The following is a 16,006-nucleotide window of genomic DNA, read 5'->3' as shown; positions in this document are numbered from 1 at the left end:
AAGAAAATATGGCCTATAAGACCAATTGTTTTCTTAAGTTTCTGGTAAATACTGCTCTTTCAGTTCTTTTCGCTCAGCACTGCTCTGCTTTCTACTAGATTCATTGGAATTCACAGTTGCTAGTAATGTTCACCTGACTGATTTGGTGATTATGTTTCTGGAGCTTGGAGAAGAAGAAAATAATTTCAAAATGTGCTTACCTTTCATTTCTTGGCAGTTCCTGAAAGCTCTTCAGCTTGGCACCTTTGACAACAACCTGGATGTGTGGTTTCTCCTTCACAGAGGCCATGCATACTTGTCCCAGCCATGCCCCTGTTTTATGTTTAATCTTCTATGTGTTTCACAGCAAAGGAGTTTGTGTCTGTATTAAGTAAGCTTTATTCTCTTACTAAGTGGAAAGAGAGCAGGCTTCTCTACCAAAATTGCTACCAGTTGCAAATAGCCTGAATAGCTAAAAATGAAGTGTCTAAAATTTGTGATTGAGATGTTGGCTGCTCGTCATTGGAAGAAAGTAGACCCTTATGAACTGGAGGGGATTTTCTGGATCATCAAATCATACTATACACGTATTTGTCTAAGTTTGGGTACTTTGAATGTTCAGAGATTTAGCTAAACATCAGGTAAATTTGCCCATGGAGCAAATAAGTTATTTTTTCTAAAAATAATTATTTTAAACCTCTTGATATTTTTTTTTGCCATAGTGATGATATCTAGTAACTTAGAGATGGCACTGCACTGACTTAATGTATTGCTGTTGAGCAGAAAACCTACTAGTTATTAGGGTGTGAGAACAGGATGCAAGACAAATGCCAGATGAGTGTTTTAGCTAAGCAGTGGTAGGATACTAGGAAACTTCTGGCAGAAGTAATGTCAATTTCACATACCTTCACAGTTTTTCAGAAAGGTCATTGCACTTCCTGCACTTAAAGAGCATTTTGTCATTTGGGGGGTTTTGGGGCTCTTTTTTATGAGGCTGGAGAGGCATTAAATTCTTGGTACAATTATCTGTGCATTTACAATTAAACAGGTGGCTAGTTAACATAATAAACTTATATCTAATATTAAAATTAGTAGCTTCTCAAAATCAGCTGTTTCAATGATGTAATGCTTCTATTTATTATGGAAGATGGTGTGTCTGAATGGATTTCTTAGGTTTGGTAGGCTTCCAAGTATAAATATTGAAATCCAAAATTGTACAGAAGATACTTTTTTTTTTTTTTTTTTTGGTGACTATGAGTATTTTTAAGGATTTGTTCAGCCCTGGGTTATTTTTTCCCAGACCTCTCTGTAACTAAAACTGGCTACTTCAGTATGAAAATTACAAAACGTTGTTTTTAGATTATTCATGCTCAGTGTATACTGAGATTATAGTCACAGATGATTGAAGTGATGCAACAGTACATAACTCATTTGATAATCTTGGTATACAGATTATATATGTTGTGCAAAGATGCAAATTTCCTTAACAGTTTCTCTCTTTAGAAACTAGAACAACTCAATCAGTATCCAGATTTTAACAACTACCTGATTTTTGTTTTAACGAAGTTGAAGTCTGAAGGTAAGTTTTTGAGATGCATAGTCTGTAAATTTACTTTTTTTCCCCTTTAAAAAATGTTATTTTGTTTGAAAGAAATTATGTTTACGATCAGTTTGTTTGCCTTTGCTCCATAGTCACATAGAAGTCATTTATCCTTTCTGGAGTCTTTGTGGGCAAAAATCTGGTATCTTAACTGGTGCTTGGAATAGATTCTATTATGTATGTTCCGTGAAATCCTTCTAGAAATGTTGGAGCATCATACCTTTATCTGACTGCAGTGGAATTTTGAAATAACTTCGAGTCACGACTATACACATTATAAAACATGCTGCTAAATTCAGTTATGATAGTGATATCCCTAGTAATTAGACTTAAATATTTAGAAGACCACATACTAGAGTTGCCTGGAGATAATGTCTGTCAGAATCTGCATTCAGAAGTCTCAATTCTAGTTAGAAATCAACTGGCTACTTATTGTTCTTGTGGACAGCAGTACAAACTGTCCATGACATATTGTAGCCTCTACCACTTAGTATATTTAAACAATTTTGTAGGGATGAAGAGTGTATGTGAGACACTCTTAGCAGTGTATGACACCTGCTGATTTGTGAGATCTTCATTTGTGAAAGACATTTTGTTCCAAGATCTGCTTTTGCACATCTGCCTTCTTTACCAGTGTAATCATAGAATCATAGAATCAACCAGGTTGGAAGAGACCTCCAAGATCATCGAGTCCAACCTATCACCCAGCCCTAGCCAGTCAACTAGACCATGGCACTAAGTGCCTCATCCAGTCTTTTCTTGAAGACCCCCAGGGACGGTGCCTCCACCACCTCCCTGGGCAGCCCATTCCAATGGGAAATCACTCTCTCTGTGAAGAACTTCTTCCTAACATCCAGCCTATACCTACCCTGGCACAACTTGAGACTGTGTCCCCTTGTTTTATTGCTGGTTACCTGGGAGAAGAGGCCAACCCCCACCTGGCTACAATGCCCCTTCAGGTAGTTGTAGACAGTAATAAGATCAGTATGTTTGATTCTACAACTTTTTTTGTCTTTTATTTTTTCCTTGGTTTCCTGTCAGCAGTGCTTTTTCTATCTTGTAGTGTTTAACCTCTAGGTTTCTAGATCACAGAATGTTAGGGGTTGGAAGGGACTCTTTCATTCTTGAGCTGAGGGGTCCAGAACTGGGCACAATATTTGAGACATAGCCTCACCAGGGCAGAGTAGAGGGGCAAGAGAACCTCTCTCAGCCTACTAACCACAGCACTTCTAATACACCCTAGAATGGCATTGGCCTTCTTGGCCACCAGAGCACATTTCTGGCTCATGGTCAATGTTTAGGTGTAAGACTCTTGTTAAATTTCTTCACATATCTGCCTGCTCGACTCTCCAACCTAAGTCTTTCTGAATGGCAGCAAAACCTTCTGGTGTGTCAGTCACTCCACCCAGTGTTGTGTCATCAGCAAACATGCTGACAGTGCACTCTACCCCCATCCAGTTTGTTGAATATATTGAATAGTACTATTCCCAGTACTGACCCCTGAGGGACTCCACTAGATACAGGCTTCCAACTAGACTTCATCCCATTAACCACAACTCTGACCTCTTTAACCAGTTCACAATCCACCTCATTATCCAGACCATACTTCCTCAGTTTATTTGTGAGGATGCTGTAGGAGACAGTGTCAAATGTTTCACTGAAATCAAGATAAACCACATCTACAGCTTTACCATTATCTATCCACCTGGTTATGTCCTCATAAAAGACTGTCAGAATGACAGAATGTCAGGGGCTGGAAGGGACCTCAAAAGATATCTAGTCCAACACCCCTACCAGAGCAGAGCAGCATCACCTATGCCAGATCACATAGAAACACATCCAAGTGGGTTTTGAATATCTCCAGAGAGGGAGACTCCACAGCCTCCATGGGCAGCTTGTTTGAGGTTGGTCAGACAGGACTTCCCCTTGGTAAAACTATGCTGACTGTTCATAATGACGCTCTTGTCTTTGATATGCCTAGTGATGGCACCAAGGAGTCTTTGTTGTATTTTTTCCCTTTGAATTAGGTTTTATTTATGTGTGATACTGTAACATTTGAAGAATCAACAAGAACATTTATGTGAAGTTTTAACTGGTATTTTGATTGTGCTGTCACCTTTAAGAGGAAGGAAACACAGATGGAAGAAAATTATATTTTCATATCTAAGGATCCCAATGTTTCTGTGTGTTCTATGTAGGAAGTTATTTGTAAGACCTTGATGGAGTATCTCAAGTTTGAGAGCTTTTAACAACCTGAATCAGCCAGCATATTAAAATTTTAAGCAAGGTACCAGCGTAGATATACCATGTGCTTTATACCATTAACTGGAAAATGAAAGGTGGAGAGAGTGCGGTAGTGGAATTTGGAGTAAAATATGTGATGAGAATAGTGTTACACATTTCTCCTCCACCCCAGTTTGTTTTCTAATGTTGCCTTACTTGCTAATTTCCCTTTCATTCTCTTCATCACTTGAGCTTTAGGTTCTGCACACTAATGTGTGTATAGTGATGTGTCAGAATCTGCTGCTGAGTATGGCTAATGAGGATGTGATTTGAAAAATCCAACTCAACAGCCTTCCATCATTAGTTCTGTCGAAGCAAGGTAAAGAGACTGTTAGAACTGTTCCTCAATAGCTACAATACTCTTGCATCCTCCTTGGGACCAGTAGGGGAAAATGTGATGGAGTCAAGTAGGTAATTGTTTTCATTACAACATTGAAAGTATTCTTTTCCTTTCTTCGCCTGCGGAGAGTTCTACTGGGCCATCTCCTACAGCCATGTCAAGTTTTTAGGCTAGTGGAAAGAACTAGCATGCTTTATGCCACAGGCCAAAGCACAAATACTCATACTGTTGGAAGTTCATGCATTTGTTATAGCCATAGCACCCCAGCAGAAGGAGCTATAATGATAAGCTTTCAATATCACTGATGGCTTAATAAAAAGTAAAGTATTTTGATAGCCTATGAGAGAAAGAGCTTGATTGGATAGCAGATGATTATTTTTTTTTGCCACTTGCAACCAGTACTGCTGGAGGATACATTTAAATAACAGTTCCTGAATGTGGGAATTCTGTATTGGTTGATGTTAAACAGCCTTATTTTATTGCAGTGGAGGTTGTAACAAATTATCTTTGGCCAGAGTCTTACACCTCTGCAAGCAAATAACTTTGCTTGTAAAGGTAGCTGTTCCACTGATGCTGGCGTCTAAGATACTTAGGTAAACGTTGGGTAGGGGATTTGCTTTAACACCAGAGGTACATCTTTTCAGTTGCCGTAAGTATAAATTTTGTTTCCCTCCAGTGTTAGCTTCAACAGGCTTCTCTGTCTGAATGCTTGTGAGTTTCTGGGTTTAGGTCTGTTGTGGTACTTCTACAGGTATGTGGTGGTTCTCTTGTTAAGCTGTCAAAGCATGTTAAGCTTGGATCTTCTTGGAAACACGTGTTGTCCTGCTACCATTTAGTCAGTGAAAATGACGTTGCTTGCAGGCATTATGGATACTCTAGCTTTAAGCATTTATTTTTTCTTCCTTTTAACTGACATGTTTTTCTGGAGATGGTGATGTGCATCTGGATGAACCCTGATGTTGCAAATATCACAGAATATGAAAAATGTCAAGGAAACAATGTCCAGTCAAGGAAGTCAGATAGTAGGCAGGTAACTGAATTAAAATACAGTCCCAAGCCATTAAAGATTGAGGTACTGGATGAAAGATGCTTAGTTTTAGTAGTTTTATCTGTAAGTGAAAGCATTAATCAGGTGTTCTGTTAGTGAAAATATTTCTTCTTGTTTTGGCAGGTATAAAACCTTGCAGATAATGTAATAGCACTGCCTTGCCCTAGTTTTGGATTTGTGGTATTTGGTTTTATTTTTCTCATGTCCCAGACTGGGTTCAGAATCCTATACACTTCTGTATTCTTTTGATGAGTTCTGGATCATGTGCTTGTTGCTGCTGCTTCTCAGATCACTCACTGTATTTTTTGTGATTTTAAAATCCAGTGCTGCAAGGGCATATCAGCTTTGTCCTTGTTCATTCTTTGCTTATCTGCAGCTTCCTTTCTCTGTTTTGAGTCACATATTTAAATCCCCCTTTTGCTTCTGTAGTCCAAGTCTGTTCTATTGAAGGGGACAACACTTTCTCATGTTTTTCATAATCTCAGCCTCTTGCTGTCTTGCCCAGCCCAGTTCTAGCCTCTAGTTAAGGCACATGGAGGCAGCTGTCCAAGAGATCTGAAGCATGAGGCATATCAGAAGAACCTCCAGTAGTCATAATACAGGCAATTTCTACTGTAAATTAAAGTTCTGAGATTCTTTCAGATGTGATTGACCGGAGTGATGAAATTCTCTTAAGGTATCTCTACCAAAGCCTTCCTTTGCTTATACCATCTATAAATGAATGCTTATAAGGTCCTTTCTCCCCTGTCAGACTGGCAAAAATGGTGCTCTAAATTCATCTGTTTTGTCTTTTTGGTATGACAACTTCATCAATTGCCTAGTATATTATTCTTAGTATTTTTAACCTGAAATTGCACCATGCTTAGTCTTGCAGAGCATCCTGAGTTTTGAGTGATGAGTACATTTGGGTTGTGCTAAGTTAACAAAAGATTATGACCATTTTAATTCACCAGGAATACTCTAATGTTCAGAAATCCTTTTTCTTTGTTAAGAAGTATTGGGCGTGATGTTAAAATCCCGCAGTAGTATTTTTTGGGAGCAAAGTTTTATCAATATACGATATGACGTTGCCAATGTGCTTTAGCAAAAGACTACTATGTTTCTTTTTGGTAACATTCTTTCAACTCTGAAAAGAAAATAATCTGAAATTTTGTAATCTCTTCCGACTATATTCTGCTACATTCCTGCGTGTTAGCCATTCTTTAACTTCAATTTTAGCACATGCCAATGAAAAAGAGAAGCTGTCCTTACATGGGGTCAGAATTAATGTCACACTCTTCTTGGCCTGATATGGCCTGATGTCAAAGCTTACCACTTCTTACGTAAGATTTGGCATACCTAATGCCTCTGTGTAATGAAAAAAAAAAAACAGAACTACTGAGATATCTGATACTAACTAAGATTCAGACTGACCATCCTTATTCTCAAAATATACATGTTCTTTCTCAGGTGTACCATATATCCTTCTAAGACAAGAGATAGAGGGCATGGTTACTTTATACAGTTTCTGTAGAGTTTTATGTTTATTTCCCTCTATCCTGTCCAGGGGGCTGTTGGCAGGACTTGGGCCAATAGGAGTAATAGCTTTCTACTGGATTGAACATAGCTGTAGTTATTATCCTGTTGCAGCTACACAAATGCATTGTGATTCTGATACTGGATTGTCGTTTAGTGGCTTATTCTTCAACTCATCCTAATGTGGAAACTAGTCTTTGTTCTCACTAGAGTGTTGTCTTAGTGACGTTATGGTGGCCCGCTGTAGAATTGTAGCAGCCAAGGATCAGAATCCTTGTGATTAACTTTTACTCTGAAGATGAATGATCTGGGATTGAGAACACTGCTTTTGTGCTATGTCTTAGGCTTTGAGGATGGTCTTCTGTATTTATTTCTAAACACTTTAACATTTTTATAAACTTGCTGAAAATAGTGATGTGCCTTTGCAACTCTTGATCTAGTTCATGTGATGACTTAGGCATTCAGAGTCCTTTAGTGTGCAGCATTACTTTGGGGGAAGGCCCTGTTCCCACCCTAAAACCCCCAGTCCCCAAGTTTTTGTTCCAGCTGAATTATGCACAGATGGTGATTTATATTTAGTAATCTAGCTCTGCAAACAGAATTTGAAGTGGGTTTTTATAAGCTGTTAGTGGGATCCAAAGTGGTCTTATGTCTGATGTGAATATTTTCTGAGGGGTGTTGGAATTTAAACTTAAACTCATGAAAACTGCTGTCCAGATTATTCTTTTCATGAGCTTTCTTGGCATATTGATAGGTCTTTGAAGCTGAGCATGAAAACCAAATGCCCCTTTACCACTTCCCTCCCCCGATATTTACCACTTCCCTCCCCCGATACTATTGTCCAGGAACTAATCTGATTGCAATGCAATTTAGAAGTCCGAGTCAGATTAATTTATCCTTACAGTTTAAACTGTTGTATAGCATATGTAGTGTCCTGCTTTAATAGCAAAGTACTTATATCCTTAAGTTCAGATACATGAAGGATTGCAGAATGAAATTAAGCCTGAGTTTTAGCAGTCAGTGTGTAAAGTGAGTAATTATATTGGGGGGAAACCAAGTTATGAGATGTGAATTTTGTCAGGTCAGTGAAAAATCTGTGGGTTTTTTCTGTGTATAGTAGCTGTTTCATCCTTTCCACGCCTCTAAGTAAATTGTAGTGCAGATTTTAAGGAAGAGGCTTCTCCTAAATAGTATTATAGCATACGTACAACATGTGAGAAGTTACTTAATGATTTTAAAGTATTGACAGAAATACCTGAGTTACCCAGTTGAATTAGTTTATATGATGCAGTGCTAGAACTGAATCACAGTTATGGAACTCCTAATTCTTAGCATCCATAATCAATATAGGTTCTGTATTATTTCTTCCCCTATCTCTGAAGCCCATACAAGGAAAGCATTGAAAAAGAACGATATTTGTAGATAACAAGCTTCTTGATCATAGAGGAAATTCCTGAAGAGCTACCAAGCATGAATCCTTCCCCCAAAACACACATGATAGTTTCTGAGTAGTTACCTCAAAAGAATCTGAGGCTGCTACCTGGTAATTCACTTCTGTCCAGAAGAAACAGAAGTGATCCTGGAAATGCCTACAAGAGATCCTGGGAAGCTAACAGGAAGTAGTTACCTCTAACATTGATAAAACTCAAGTAGCTCTCTTGGAGGAGTTCAAGGCTGTTACCTGGGAGTTCATCCATCTCCAGAGGAGGGTAGCACACTCCAGAAAATGCTTAGAGAAATACTTAGGGACTTGTATATAGGACTTTTCCCCAATATACATAATGCTCTTCAAGTAGGTACTTTAGAGTAGTCTGGGGCTGCTACAAGGGAGAAGGCCAGCATACTTGCAGAGATACTTATTTCCAGGCTCCTGAAAGGAGCCTTGTGGGTGTCGAAGGCAGGTCCATGCTCAGTACCTTGCTGGGAGTCCTCCCAGGAAGCTTTGAAGTGTTTGGGCATATTGACTAGCCTAGTGGCTTCATGTACTTAATCACATTGGTTTAGGTTCTTCAGAAGTGCTCTTCACTAAGTTTTTTGGAGGTGTGCCTTCTATTTTTTTTTCTCTAGCTTGTTGAGAGAAAGAATAGAAGTTTTCAGTCCCTCCATTAAGTCTTGAAATTTTGAAAATTTTGGGTTTGTTTGCTATGACTTTTTTTGCAATTTTGGTAGCTTTAGGTAAAGTCTTATTTTACCCTCACAATAAATGTGACATTTTTAGGGTGAATTGGCAATACTCAGCTAGCTATTTGAAACCTTTCCATAATGCATTTTACAAGCTGAATGAAGGAGTATTTTTTGCATGATTTTTTGTCAAACTATCCTACTCAGTAATGTTTAGTTACTTCTCTTGTCAAATCTATATGTACTTTAAATGCCTATATCAAGCATCCCTATGTGGTGTTTTTCTACAGAAAGGCAAAGTGTTGCTGGTGTGATTTCTAAAAGCATTTCTGTCTATGAAGCAATACTTGATTCATTGCAGTTCTGAGTTGCCTATTACCTGAAAAAATGGTGTATCCCTACTCATGAGGCTACGTGCAGCTATCTGATTTAGTCTGAAAAGGCTTGTAAGAAACAGTATCACCAAGTCTTTCTAGATCTTACGAAGCAGTCTTGCTGTGAGGCATAGCAATAATACAACAGTTGCAGTGCATTTCTTGCAGTACTGAGGCAGGTGCAGTTTGTTTAGCTGATTGCTTTCTTGAATCCGAACCTAGCCTTATAAAGGAATGCCTGTTACCATTTCTTATGTGCAAGTAACAATGCCTTTCTGTTCATGCTAAAAAGGGAGTGGAACCCAGAATAAACTCCAATATTTTTCAGTATCATAAATAATAGTATGTTTTGGCCAACTCTTTCATGAAAGCAATTGAAAGAATCAGAATGGCTTAGATTGGAAGGGACCTTCAAGATCATGCACTGCAACCTTCCCACCATGGGCAGGGACACCTCTCAACTAGACTTGGTTGCCCAAGGTCTCATTCAACCTGGCCTTAAACACCAGTAGGAAGAGGGAATCCACAATTCCTCTGGGCAACCTGTTTCAGAGTCTCACCATCCTTGTACTGAAGAACTTGATAAGATCTAGTCTGACCCTTCTCTCCATCAACTTAAAACCATTCCACTTTGTCCTATTACTAGACACCTTTATAAAAAGTCCCTTTCCAGCCTTTCTGTAGGATCCCTTCAGGTATTGGAAGGCAGATTTAAGGTCTTCACGGAGTCTTCTCTCGGCTAAGCAATCCCAGTTCTCTCAGCCTATCCTCATAGCAGAAGTACTCCAGCCCTTGCATATCTTTGTGGCCCTCCTCTGGACTTATCCCAACAATTATATGTCCATCTTATGGTGGGGACACCAATTCTGCATTGAGTATTTGAAGTAGGGTCTCTTTATCATAAAGGGCAGGAATTGCCTTTCAGCTGTTCTTGTTGCAGCCTAGGATATGATTTGCCTCTTGAGCTGCATGAGTCCACTGCCAGCTCGAGTTGAGTTTCTCACCAATCAACACCACCAAGTCTTTTTCTTCAAGACTACTCTCAACCCACTCTGCACCCGGCCTGTGTTTGTGCCTAGGGTTGGCCTAACCCAGACGCAAGACCTGGCACTTTGACTTCTTGAACCTTGTACAGTTGGCACTGACCTACTTGTCAAATCATTGTGGGTGGCATCTCTTCCTTCAAATGAGTCCCCTGTGCCCACACAGCTTGGTGTTGTTGGCAAACCTACTGAGGATGCACTCAATGCCACCATTCATGTCACTGATGAAGATGTTAAACAGCATTGGACCTGGACAGATCCTTGAGGAACTGCACTTGTCACTAGTCTCCACTTGGACATCGAGCATGTCTTAATCCTACAGTTTGATGCTAATGTCACTAACTGGCTAAGCATTACTAATGTTTTTTCAAAGCATTTTAAACTCCTTCATTCTTCTTCTGTAGTGACATAATTCTCCACTCCTCAGAACTATGACTTCTGCTTTCAGGAAATACTGAGGAATAGCAGTGCCCTGACAGTCATTAGTGCTAGTAATGACTGTAGTCTGCTTTCAGCTCAGTATAGGCAGCTTACAGCAGCTTAGCCCGGCAGCACTGAACCGGACACCACCATTTCTTCCTAATGAGGTTGCTGCTTCTGTGCTGGCACTTAAAAGAAATGCAGATTCAACAGTATATGTTTGGGGGTTTTCTTTATGTATCTTCCAAGGAAAAAGCATTCACTTAACTTGGAGTGATAGATGTTCTTGTCTAAATCAGTAGATCTACTACTGAACAGATGTAATTCTGACTGAGTAGCTCTAAATCTTAGGTGCTCTATTCCAAAATGCTGAGTGCTCAGGGTCCCCTGACTTTCCTCCCTCCCCAAAGAAAGAAGACTGATGAAGTTGTGGGTAGAAACTGAAAACTAAAGAGGCTGCAGATGATTTTCAGATGTCTTAGAATAGGCTTTATACATAAAAAAATACTTTGTCTTGAAATAATTGGGTAAGCCTTATGGTGAAGAAGGGTATCAGAGAAACAAAGTAGTTCAGCTGTAGGTGCATAGCAACACAATGTTAGTCTATACCTCTAGGGTATAGGTATAATGAGAAGTACTAAAAAGTTTCACTACACAACACCCTGTATGATGCCAGTGTTGTGGAATGTCTTGTGTGTCAAACTTAGCAGTTTGAACAGTATTCTGAACTAGTCAATTTGTAATAACCTCACCCTAGTCATCCAATTAACCCTTGTGTTCCAACAGCTATTCATATGCCATGTGGTCACATGTTTAAATATATAATATTCATATTTGATAATATATTCAGAGAGTGGTAGTACTATTCATCTGACCAAGTAACTTTTTTGGATGGATTAATAACTTTAAATACTAATTTATTTGCTTCCAAATACTGTCTAAGCAACTTCCATTGGGAAGCTTATAGTTTCCTTCCACTATGCAAAGATACTTATCATCCACCCCTTGCACCCAATAAATAAACACCAGAGAGATTGCTGCTTTTTTGGTGGTCTCAAACTACACCTATATCCTGATTTTGTTGCATAGCTTGAGATCTTAAGGTGAATTGTAGCCTTATGACACTGAATCTCCATTTCTTAAGGATTGTTCTGCTCTTGATAGAATTCAAGTGCTGATTTAACTACCGGGTGGTGCAGTTGTGATACACAAAATTATATTAGAGTGGAAAACTGCTGAGATGGCTGATTTATGGGGATATGGTAGTGAAACTGAAAGTAGACTAAAAACAGAGGCTCAGTTCTTTACACTTCTAATATTTTAGCAAGCCTGCATAGATGTACTAATTTTGGTGTTCTGATTTGACCTGTGGTCATTATTTGTTAGCATGTGGAAACTTTCTATAATTGAACAATAAGCTAATTATTTGTCAGTACAACGTCCTTCCCATCCTGTCCACGGCTCAGTTTTATTTACGACACCATCATTAGAAACATAGCTGTTGCTGCTTATTATTCAATCAATATGCAACACTCAGCATCAGTGCAACATTTGCAGCTTTGTTTTGGTGTCTTACAGAGATTCCTAAGCTTAGGCTGTTGTGTCAGATTATTTTCCGTGAGTCAATTGAGCACTGATTAATTTCAGACTAACTACTGCATTTCAAGGTCACATATATTCACATATACTGAATGTTTTGAAACACTATTAGTCCTGCTTCTGACATGGTAGTAAAATTCACTAGGTTAAACCAGAATTCTTAAGCTTGCTTAAAAGTTCAGCATCTGAAAAATAGGGTCTTTTTCTGCTGGTAAACTCAAAGGTGTCTACACTGTATTTTTTTTTATACACTAGGACAGAAGTCATTCATAAAATCATAGTATTGTTTTGTTTGGAAGAGTTCTTTAAGATCATAGAGTCCAACCTTCAACCTAAGACCACCACGGCCATTAAGCATTGTCCCAAGTGTCATCTTGCGCTTGGCCAGTGCAGAGGCAAGAAACTTTGTTTCGCTTACGACCAAATTAAAACTTTTTCAAAGTAGATCACATTCTTCCTAATAATTACAAAACTGCCATCCAATTTCTTCTCACAGACAGACATGGAAAGATGCAAGGCTGTGATCTTTTTTGATGGTTGAAGCATATGGGTGACAAAATTTATCACAGAATCTATGAACATTGAGTGTCTTAGTTCTTACGCGATCTGCCTGTAATCATGGTGTTATAACTAGAGCTCCATCCAGACCTGTGTCCCTGTCTGCTGACAACATAGCTGTCAAGGTGATGAAAACTTGGCAGTCCATAAATAGCTTTGTGCAGTCAGGATTTTTTTCTCAAATTGTGGTATGATTTGGATTGGGTTTTATTTTCAATGCCTAAGTATTAGATTTTTTTGCTGCTAAAGTTGTTGGCACTTGTTTTGCACTAAGTCCATCTTTGATTTCTGCGTGTCACCTCAATATGGTAATAATTGGTTTTCCCTTTTTTCCCCCTTACTGTTCTTTTTGTTGTTTCAGTATTTGTGTTTTCACTTGTCAGAATTGTGACTTTCACAATGAATCCCATGGAATCTCTGTTGCAGACTTGTGAGAGAGGCACTTACTATGAAGATTAAAGATGTATGAAGAAAAAAATAATAGTCAAGTTTCACCTTAACGTGACCTTGATTTTTATCTAAACCAGTTAGTTAACCTGCCTATTTCTGAAAGAGAGCTTACTAGTGTCTTTGCTTCATTACTAATTCTTGGCTCATAGGAACTTTGAACATCCTTATTTCTTAAAGTCACGGCTTCATTTAAAAAAATGAAATAAAATTCTAGTTAAAATGTAGCTTCCTGTGCTGATTAGAATTGCTGTAATTTTTCTTACACTATAAACTAATACTTTGTGTGGAACATCTAGATCTCACCAGCAACATATTTTACAAGTAACATGAAACAAGGGCATAAGTATCTTGAGGAACTAAATATGAGTCTGCTCCAATGTAAATGAAAAATCTAGGCTGTTCTTTTTCCATTCTTTTATCCCAGAAAGAGAGAACTTTACTATCAAAGCGGACTCAGCAAAGAGAATATGACACCTGTTAGCATGGTTCAAACACTTTTTTCCTTCTCTAATTATTAATTTAGTAGATCAATAGAACAGCTGCTATCTGAAAGGATTGCAATACCTTGTTTTGCTGAAAAATTGAACAGCATGTTTCTGTGAGAGTAGGTGATGGAGAATTTACTGCACAGTCCCTACATCTTTTCTATATCTTACTATGCTGGAAGCAGGTTTATCATCCGTATTTTCAAGTATCAGTATGGCAACAAGCCAGTCAGTATAATCAGAATGTCTGTCTTTGACCAGTTTCCTTCATGAGTCTCATATATCCTGTGACTTCAAATCTATTCCTTGACACTATCTCTATACAAAACTTTCTCTTAAAATGTAGAGTCTATGGTACTGGTATTCTAATTTTGAATAGATAGAAACAGCGAGCTCTGAACCGGAAACACTTTGGTATGTGAAGTGATGGGTGCAGTTGGAAGGAGAGACAAGAGAATAAAGATTCATGTATCTATATAACCTTTGCTGTCCTCTCATTGTTCTGGAAATGTGCCTTATTCCTGAGCCTGAAGGCTGACCGTAATTATTTTCTTTTGCAGATGAACCAACACGTTCCTTGAGTGGTCTTATCTTGAAGAATAACGTAAAAGCACATTTCCACAACTTTCCCAGTGGAGTAACTGACTTCATTAAAAGCGAATGTCTGAACAACATTGGTGATTCCTCCCCCTTGATCAGAGCTACAGTGGGTAAGTTTGCTCTTATTGCTGTCTTCTGCTTACTGAAATGTAAAAAATCATTAAATTCCTAAAACCGCTTGCTTGTGTAATTGTCACAAGTTTTAATGCCCATATTTATTGAGAATATACAAAAGTCATACTTATTTTTGCTTCCTATTCAGTTAGATGTGATTTAGCAGTTGAGTTCACACCTCTTGAAATGTAACAGAACATAAGTTTATTTGAATGTACTAAAATTGATCTTGGTGACAATTTCTATACGTAAAAACTGGAACAAGATAAAGGTCTGACTTCAGAATTATTTCAATACTCTGCCTGCATCAGTGAAACACTTCTGTTAGTTGATTTCCTATACCCCACATGCACATCCCTTCAGGGAATCATCATACCATACATAATAGATTTGCATAATGGGCCTCTGGTTTAAAATACCTTCTGTCAGAAAACAGCAGATAAAATGTGGCATGTGGGATATCTTAGAATCATAGAGTGGCTTGGGTTTGAATGGACTTTAAAAATACCTAGCTCCCACTAGAAGTGTTCTTTAGATTGATTTCTGATTTTCTAGATACATTATCTTAGTACACATCTTGGACAAAATGTGCATGTTTGCATCATTTTTACTTTGCTTTTCTATCTTCTGTTTGAGAATGTGATTTCTTCCAATTATCACAATCGTACCACTTGTCTTTTTTCACTCAAAAAAATAGATAAAAATATAATTATATGTTTAAGTACCTTAAAGACAATGCGAGTGGGTGTCAGCTCAGAAAGAAATTGAACTTGTACCAGTTGAATCCTCTTACAAAATAATCTAATAGTTACTGATCCTTTAGAATTCTTTACTTCTTTAGGATTTCTTCTCCAGACATCTAGATAGTGGACTAGAGAAAAATGTTCACCTCAGCTTTTTTCCTGCTGTTTTCTCACTTGTGAGATTGCTTTACTATTAATTTTATTAATGTCCTATTTTCTTAATGACAGTAGAAACACGTCTTTGGTTCTCAGGTGCTTGTATGATTTCAGATTGTGAGAGTCACACTTGCTAGTTTGCTCATAGCAGTTGTCAGTGGAATAGAGTAGAAATTACTGAGAATACATTGCAGCTCATTTGGGCTGCTATCTAAGGATTCTTTGTTAGTGATGGTTTGTGGGGCATGTTTTTTCTTGGGAGAAGAAATTGTTTTTCTCAAGCAGTTGTTCTTTGATTTCTCCTAGCACAAACCAGTTGTGGATTAGTAACTTAATTACTGTTCAGTTTTAAGTGATCTCTGTAGAGATTATTCAAGCATATGTGAACTCTGAAGATGCGTAGCAACCGATTAACTATATGCTTGTGTAAGACTGGCTATTTAGCATGTGCTTTATACTCCTCAATTTGAAGTAGTTAAAAGCTGGATCTTTGTAGCCTTTTGTTTTAATAGCGAGGTTGGACTACCTAGTTTGCTTATCAAATCTTGAGAATGCTAAGAAACCATAAAATTACCAGG

At 38.2% G+C, this 16,006-nt stretch overlaps 1 protein-coding gene across 2 annotated transcripts in view; it reads left to right on the top strand.

Annotated features, from left to right (window-relative positions):
- The window catches only part of TNPO1 (transportin 1), an 81,994-nt gene that overhangs the window by 24,638 nt on the left and 41,350 nt on the right, over positions 1-16,006 (top strand). For both annotated transcript variants that reach the window (XM_064140375.1, XM_064140376.1), the window contains 2 exons: positions 1,483-1,558; positions 14,376-14,525. In XM_064140375.1, the coding sequence (XP_063996445.1) occupies positions 1,483-1,558; positions 14,376-14,525 (226 nt within the window). The remainder of the gene's footprint in view (positions 1-1,482; positions 1,559-14,375; positions 14,526-16,006) is intronic.

This window comes from Pogoniulus pusillus, chromosome Z (genome assembly GCF_015220805.1).
Source record: "Pogoniulus pusillus isolate bPogPus1 chromosome Z, bPogPus1.pri, whole genome shotgun sequence".
Lineage (NCBI taxonomy): Eukaryota > Metazoa > Chordata > Aves > Piciformes > Lybiidae > Pogoniulus > Pogoniulus pusillus.
The sequence above is the reverse complement of the archived record's forward strand: the minus strand, read 5'-3'. Positions and strand labels throughout refer to the sequence as shown.